An 8,199-nucleotide genomic window follows, 5' to 3' on the forward strand; every position below is an offset into this window, starting at 1 on the left:
TCTGGGCAGCACAGAAGAAAGACCCCAAGCTTACCACATCTTTATTCAATACAAATTGAGTAAAGATTGAGAAACAAATGCAACAGATGACTCAGAGGGCAGCGAGTTCAGTACATCAAGAGTAAAAAATATAAAAGATGACTCAGAGGGCAATGGCTGTGAAAATCCTAGAATAATGAGGAACTATGGAGATGAAGATTTTGGTCCTCCCCAGGATGTCTTTAGCTGGTGTAATCTTGCCCTGGAGTATCACAGCATCACAGGACTATTGAGGTTTTAGCTGTGACCAGAGGCCTAGATGGAGTTATGTCTCCACATGTCAAAGCTGGTCTGTAGGCAGGAGAACTAGGCCTAATCATAATCTTAATTGTGAAATAATTTTTTCCCAAAATTATATAAAATTGCTCCTGACAAACCCCCTTTATCTAAGGAGTTGATAGGCCCCATATGGAGACTAAAAGCTCTCAGTAGGGCTTTTTTCTATGCTTCTATGAAGGATACCAGCATCATCCTAGCTTTGGACAGAGATGTCTGTCTTGTAAATGCTTGAGTCTCACAAGGGATCCTTTGTGGGCTCATCAAATCTCCTTCTGCATGGGACACCATTTTAAGGATTCAAGACCTAGCAGAGTCATCAAGCGGCTCAAAATGATGCTTCTGTGAAAGATACTGGCATCATTTTAACTTCAGACAGAAATGTCTTTCCAGTGAATACTTGAGTCTCACAAAGGACGCTCACTGGGCCTTCTGCCACCATCTTACGGACCCAAGACCTAGTTGTCTCTCTATATAGGTCACCTCATGAACTACGCCCTGCACTTTCCACTGACCTTGCCACTAGGCCATATCCTTGATAAATGGGAAAGATTTGACCCTGCCAATTTAAAAAAGGAACAGCTTATCTACAGTTGCAATGTGGTTTGAGTTTACTATGAACTAGGAAATGGCAAGAAATGGATACACAATGGCAGTTTAAATTAGGAGACTACTTTTCAATTAAGCTGTTTCTGCTTAAAACATAGAAGGTAGAGTGAAATCCCTTATATTGGGATTGTGTAACTCTTTATCTCAGGAAAATCCCAGAAAACTCTGGTATTTAGAATGGTCCAGGGCAGGGGATTTAGCTCAGTGGTTTCACCGCCTGCTGTGCAAGCACAAGGACCCGAGTTGGATCCCTGGTACCAAAAAAAAAAAAAAAAAAGAATGGCCCCTGAGGAAGAGAGATATATCTTTAATGATCCTGTCCTCAGATCCCCACCTGTTTCTCAGGGGGACATGGGTCTCTCTCATCTGCTTAATGAAGAAACTTCAGATGGGATTCCAGATGCCTATGACCCAATTGCTGGACATAGTCTTTTCTGTGTTAAACAGTTGGGATTTGGAGGAGGGTTAAAAGAGAAAAGCTAGAATTAAAGCTGTCACAATTGGCAATGCTTTAAACCCACCCAAATCACCTAAGGGAAAACTGAAGGATGGCCAAGGGCAAGAAGACTGGACACTCGGCACACAACTTCATTGAGCCACTGCCTAGGCCCTGATTCAAGTGTGAGGCAGCCAATGTGTCTCACTCGTGGCACTGGAAGGTTGACTGTCCCTGTTCCCGGGGCGGGGGGTAGGCCAGCCGAAACACTTGTTTCCTGCTCTAAAGAGGCCCAAGGGGACCTACAATAGCCCAGTCCACGTATATTACCATTTCCTGTCAGGAATCCTAGGTTACACTGGAGGTCATGAGAGACCCCATTCAATTACTTTATTCTGTTTCAACCGGAAAACCCTCCTCTAGATCTATAGCCGTAGTTGGGGTTGAAGAGACCCTTAGTTGTAGATTCTTTTACCCCTGCTCTGACATGTCACTTTGAAGACCAAATGTTTACCCATGAGTTACTAGCTGTTCCACAGTGTTTGCTCCCTTTCTAGAAAGAGATTTACTAACAAAATTGGGGCCAGTCTCAAATTCCAGCAAAGGTCAAAATGAATTTTACCTGTTGGGACTGTGCCAGGTCTCCCTGTCCTAAATAGCCAATAGGTGGATCCTACTGCATGATATAATAAGATATGTGACTAAAGAAAACCTTTCTTCCGCTACATATCAGAAAAGAGAAGAATTGTTTTGGATGTCTTGACCCAAAGGCTAAGACAAGAATTCAGTCCACGGGCGGGGGCGCCGCGCGCCAGCAGGTGGGCGCGTCCTCCCCGCGCGCGTGCACAAGGCTTCTCCCTCTCGTTCCCACGCACCTTGTCCTGTCTCTCCTAGAGCGCTCGTCTCCGCTCTCGCACTGGGTCCTGCTGGGTCCCAGCAAGCCTCACACTCGCCGGAGCCCCTGCCGGTCGCCCCGCCCCCGCCACTCCCCCTCCCTTTCCCGCCCTTCTCTCTCACCCGGCGAGCAGGAGATCCTGCGGCAGGCTCGAGAAGCTGGTTGGAAGATGGAGGTGCCGCGCCTTCAGCATGCCTTCAGCAGCCCCACCGGCCCCTGTGAGGAGGTGATCAAAAACCTCAGCCTGGAGGCCATCCAGCTGTGCGACTGGGACGATTGATAATTTTTAATATGACTAAAGTACGCTGGGTGAAAAAATATCATCATTAGAGAGAAAAGAGACCTTTGGATTGACATCAATAATGGACCAGATATTTTTTCTCTAAAGTAACAAACCACAAGACAGTGGCATAGCAGAGATGGAAGAACTTCCTGTACCACGTAACAGCAAAATAAGCAATATCACATGTGACTCATTTAAGATTTCATGGGATTTAGCTCAGTGGTTTCAACGCCTGCTACGCAAGCGTAAGGACCCGAGTTCGATCCCCGGTACAAAAAAAAAAAAAAAAAAAAACGATTTTATGGGAAACGGATTCAAAGTCAAAGGACCGTATTACACACTGTTTCACTGACCTCAACAAGAAAGAGAACAAGTACTCCAATAAATTTAAACACAAGGATGTTCCTACAAATTTGGTAGCAAAAGCTGTACCCTTGCCTATGACTGTCCGTGGACACTGGTTTTTGAGCCCAAGAACTAAATATACAGTTGCAGTTCAGACTGCCTCAAATCAAGTTGATGATGATTATGCTGTATCTGAATGGAGTGAAATTATAGAATTCTGTACAGCAGACTATTCAAAAGTTCATCTAACACAACATTTGGAGAAGGCTAAAGTGATTGCAGGACATATGCTTAAATTTTCTGGTTTTTATCGTAAGCAGCATAAAGAATATTTTGCCTATATTCGAGAACACCATGGGAATGCTATGCAGCCTTCTGTCAAAGATGACAGTGGTAGCCATGGCCCTCCTATCAGTGAAAAATTAGAAACCATCTTCTTCAGCTGCAGTCCTGAATTCAATACTGGGAAGCCACCTCAGGATTCACCTTATGGAAGACACAGGTTTGAGATTGCAGCAGAAAAACTTTTTAACCCCAATAATAACTTATACTTTGGGGACTTGTACTGTATGTACACTGCTTACCATTATGTGATTCTTGTTATTGCACCTGTGGGATCACCAGGAGATGAATTTTGTAAGCAGCACCTTCCTCAACTAAATTCCAAGGATAATAAAATTTTGACCTGTACAGAAGAAGATGGCATGCTGGTTTACCACCATGCCCAGGATGTCATTTTAGAAGTCATTTACACTGATCCTGTCGATCTTTCTCTGGGCACCATGGCAGAAAACACTGGTCATCAGCTCATGAGCTTGTCTATTGCAAATGCAAAGAAAGATCCCAGCTGCAAAACCTGTAATATCAGTGTTGGACATTAACACCCACTTTTCTTATTCTTACCCAGCCCTTTTTCTTCCACTAGGAGCATTGATTCTCTGTTGTCCATTTTCATCATCAAATGTTTTCCACTGAAGCATGCACATGCTGCTATCACCAAAAGGAAACTACCACTTCTCAAATTTCATTCAGAGCTGTTTTAGTGTTGAAAAATGTTTTATTCAAGAACTTTACATAATTTCAAATATTTTTAAATACAGTTTCCTAGATTGCTACAAAAGAAAGTAAATTCAGTAAGAAATTTAAATCATTAAATATGTTTCACTAATATATATATTAGTGAATATATACATAAGTGAAATATAATATATATATTAGTGAAATATATTTAATGATTTAAATTTCTTACTGAATTATATATATATATATATATATATATATATATATATATATATATATAATGCCAAGCAGTAACATTTAGCTCTAAAATGCATACCATGTCTATTTTCCTTGTGAAGGCTCAACCCAGCACTGTGTGCAGGCTATGTACAATAGACAAAGTCCTGTGGATGTGAGTCTGTGTTTGCTGCCTCAACTCAGAGCTATGGTAGTTTGTCCACTGGGATGTCAAATTTGAAGTCTGAAGGGAAGAGGTCTGGGGCTGGAGGATAGGTAAGTCTATAGGACTGTCTGATTGTAACATCAGCAATACCAGCAATATCTCCAATTTTTTTCTGGGTCCTTTTCTCAGCTGATGCCTGTGAGGCCATGTAAATAGCTGCCGCTGCCACGGAGATTGGGCTTCTTCCCGGAACCAAGTCCAGCTCCACAGCCTTTCGGGCTATGTGTGTCACTGCCATCTGCACTTGCTTAGGAAGAGAGAGGTTGGAGCAGAACCTGGACATGAAGTTCCCAGTAGTAATCAAATCCCCACTGTTTTTTAAAGCTTTCAATATGAGTTTAAAACATCGGCCAATTTCTTTCTTAGAAATTCATGGTACATCACGTATTTCTTTAAATATCCTAGGATCCCTTTCTTGTCTACAGGCAATATAAAGACAAGCAGAAGCTATGGCATCATTAGCTCTTCCCTTCAGGCTCTTCTGTTCATACTTGCTTGAATAAATTATTTGTTTGATCAACTATATTTTGAGGGAGGTTGATTCTGTCTGCCATGGTAGTTATTTCCTTGAATGCATTTATCATTGCTCAATCAGGGCTACTTATCATTCTTCGATTCTGGCACTTAGAACTGCCAAAACTTGCAGCTTCTGTATCCTTGCCAATCATAGTACACAAATCTCCATTACTCAGAAGAGGATTCTGGACATCTCCAACCCAAGATGGATCTTTTGTTGCTTTGTCACTGCTGAAAGTTCTCCATTCACATCCCACATCAATAACCCAGTCACCTACAACCAGCCCACATTCAGGACAGATCATACCACCAGCTCTGTAGTCCTCCACTAAAATTGCATTGGGATGGTTTAGACAGGTGACTCTTGGAAGAGCATCCATATAGCTGGTAGACACCATCTTCACAGCCACTGCGGTCCCACTAACAACAGCTACACCAAAAACAGGAAGCAATTGTGGCCAAGCCATGCTCTTAAATACCCCTGAAGTTATTATGAAAATTTGCACTACTCTTAATCCTGCCTCTTTGATGCCTACAGAAGTTAGACACTCTTGTAAACAAGTGATCTCCCAGACCTATGTAAGCAGGAAGGACATCAGTGACCTGCCCCTCCAAGACCCTAAAGAAGTATGCTTCACTGATGAAAGTAGCTTTGTCTGACAGGGACACCAAAAGGCAGGTTATATATTGTCAATTCACACCAGGTTGTTGGTGCCAACTTCCCCCAGGCACCTCTGTTCAAAAAACAGAGCTCATAGCTAATGGGGCATTGATAATGGGAAAAGGAAAAAAATTATGTATCTATACAGCCTCCAAATATGTTTTTTGGTGGTACATTCTCATGCAGCAATCTGGAAAGAAGAAGCTTTCTGACTAGCAAGCAATCATCTATAAAACACAAGCAGGAAATTCTACAACTCTTACAGTTAGGCTATATTCCCAAGCAGGTCACTGTCATTCATTGCAAGGGATCTCAAAGAGACATGTCTAAAATCTCCTTGGAAAATTAAAGGCTGATAAGGTGTCAAGAGCCATTCTACATAATTTTTTGGGAAAAAAATCCATTTCATAATTAAAGTACAACTACAGCTGTCTAAGGCCCAATGTCACCTTGCCCTCAAGCCAGCTATGGCATGCGGAGACATAACTCTTTTTTCCTCCAGTCACAAGTTAAGGCCTCAATGTCCTGTGATACTGTGACACTCAAGGACAGGATTACATCAGCTGAAGACATCTTGGTTCTTCGAGAACTGAGTAGTAATAAAAAAAAGAGCAAGGTTTCACCTGGGGGAAAGACAAATTCTTTATTAGCCTGCTATCTCATCCCACCTACTATTGTAAGAGTCTTGTCCTTACCACCCATATCAACATAAGATCCCCAGCAACCTAAGATCCTCACCAAACTAAGATCCTTATCAACATAGAATTACTGCTGCCCCCTAAGACATGTGATACTCCCTCCTATTACTGTGTGTACCCAATAAATAAAGGCTAGCTCAGGAGTGCCTCTGTCTTTTCCCACCCCGAGGCACTGACTTCCCAGCCCTCCATGTACTTTGAAATTATGCAAGTCTCTATTGTCTTTCTTTCATTATATTTTGCCATTCCCCTTTCTAGGCAGTTGGAGGATTGATCACCCTCCAGTAATAGGGAGATAAGAAGGACATCCCTACAGCTTCTGAAGACCCCAGCCTTATTCCCAGTTCCTGAGGAACCATTCTGGTCCTTCCTCAAGGGACACAGTGCCAAGCTATAAAAATCCTACATGGTAAATGATCACTAGAATTTTTATAGAACTAAGAAGAAAGCTATTCCTGAGAACCTCTGGAAGACCTGTGGCTCCTCTTCAGAAAGCAAGACTTCAGTATTATTCTGAGTACAGATAAGTAGAGCCACTAATGAGCCTAATTTATCACAGCTTAAATAGGCACCTGCATTGAGGCTCCTATTTTTTAGATCTATTATGTGGGTAATCTTGCTAAGACTATGGCTTTCAGGCTCTTGATAATTTATCTAACCTGCTTCTTTGCTATACATACTTTGTCCTCCACGAGAAGTGTGGAGTCTGACCTGCTCCTCATCTTTGTGTTCTACATTGCCAACATAATAGTAAAGTTACTTTTTTTCCCCCATCAAACAGACCGCTCAATAGTCACTACCTCTTTTCTCATCGTCTTCTGACAAGTTTTTTTCTTCAATCTAACCAGTGAACTACAAGACCCCAAAGTAATTGAAGAGTACATAATCCCCAGTAGTTTGGGTCTACAGCCCCTTCCAGGTGGAAGAAGCTATAGGGGACAAAGACCTACACTTCCTCAGCACCCCATAAAGAATTATGGGGATTTATGTCTCTCAAGGAAAAATGAGACAGGAGATTAGGCCATGGCAAAGCTGGTTGGGGAGGTAGGCATGACCTATTAATTATAAGATTGCAGAACACATGCACAGGAAGTTCTCAAAGCCCTGCATGTGGGCTTCTCAAGAGAACTCAAGCAGGTTTTTGATAGGATGTCAGCCTGAGAGTGGATGATACAAAACAGACCATTCACATTGAGCTTTTGAGACTATGATCTCACTTGGATGATGGCCCACCCTCAGGCTGTAGGGTGTACTTCTTTTCCTACTTTTACTTGGCACAAACTCATTCTGCAGAGCTGGTCTCTTTTGCTACCTTTAATAAAATTTTGCTACCATGTGTGTTTGTGTTAACCAATTCTTTCCTCAGGACAGAAAGAACTAGAAGTCACCTCCAGAAGGAGACTCTAGCACCCCAAAATCCAGTATCAATTTTACATCCATGAAAAGAAATACCATGCACTGTGAAAAGTATATTTCCAAAAAATACCACAATAGCATGCAGAATTGCCCACATGATAAAGCAGGATAATCATCTTGGTATACTATATGCTTCTAATATCATTTGTAACTGTATGTCCTTGTCTTATGCCAAGGAAACATGTACATATAAGAAAACAAGTTACAAAAAAAAAAACAGGTTACAACCTAAGGTAGTAGCACGTCACTTGTCAAAAATATATACATATACAAGTAAAACTGGAAGACTTGGTGTTTAAATATTAGCATCATCTGTGAACTGAAAGAGATTAAAAGATGTTCATGTTTTGCCTTCTTTATCCTGCGCTTTTAGGAAGTATGTAAGTTAGTTGAAGACGGAGGAGCTCAACTTGGACAACTCCTAGGCCCAGGCTTCACTATGAGTCACAGGCAGGAACCTGAGACTGTAGAAGAGGGAGCAGTCCTATGTCAGGGGACATAACAGTGACCTCAGCTCATGCTGCTTAAAGCTCTAACATGGTAGCGTGGTTGTATTTCTGGTT

The 8,199-nt window shown here is 42.0% G+C and overlaps 1 protein-coding gene and 1 pseudogene across 1 annotated transcript; one reads left to right on the top strand and one right to left on the bottom strand.

Moving 5' to 3' along the window:
* The first annotated feature begins 2,424 nt into the window (after window positions 1–2,424).
* Window positions 2,425–3,901, top strand: LOC101698640 (phytanoyl-CoA hydroxylase-interacting protein-like). Its single transcript, XM_004852914.3, has 3 exons — window positions 2,425–2,530; window positions 2,643–2,742; window positions 2,840–3,901. The coding sequence occupies exons 1-3, from the start codon at window positions 2,425–2,427 to the stop codon at window positions 3,762–3,764; spliced, it is 1,131 nt and encodes a 376-aa protein (XP_004852971.1). The 3' UTR covers window positions 3,765–3,901.
* A 416-nt stretch (window positions 3,902–4,317) lies between these two features.
* LOC101712624 (transcription initiation factor IIB pseudogene) lies at window positions 4,318–5,259 on the bottom strand (annotated as a pseudogene).
* Window positions 5,260–8,199: the final 2,940 nt, after the last annotated feature.

This window comes from Heterocephalus glaber, unplaced genomic scaffold (assembly GCF_053883595.1).
Source record: "Heterocephalus glaber isolate CG9 unplaced genomic scaffold, H.glaber_assembly_v1.0 deba00001531, whole genome shotgun sequence".
Taxonomy (NCBI): domain Eukaryota; kingdom Metazoa; phylum Chordata; class Mammalia; order Rodentia; family Bathyergidae; genus Heterocephalus; species Heterocephalus glaber.

What these genes read in the sequence shown, in the direction of transcription:
- LOC101698640 (XM_004852914.3), top strand. Translation starts at nt 2,425, where the DNA reads ATGGAGGTGCCGCGCCTTCAGCATGCCTTCAGCAGCCCCACCGGCCCC. An exon ending in CCAGCTGTGCGACTGGGACG is followed by an intron (nt 2,531 to 2,642) that starts ATTGATAATTTT and finishes TTTTTCTCTAAA; the next exon opens with GTAACAAACCACAAGACAGT. An exon ending in TGTGACTCATTTAAGATTTC is followed by an intron (nt 2,743 to 2,839) that starts ATGGGATTTAGC and finishes AAAAACGATTTT; the next exon opens with ATGGGAAACGGATTCAAAGT.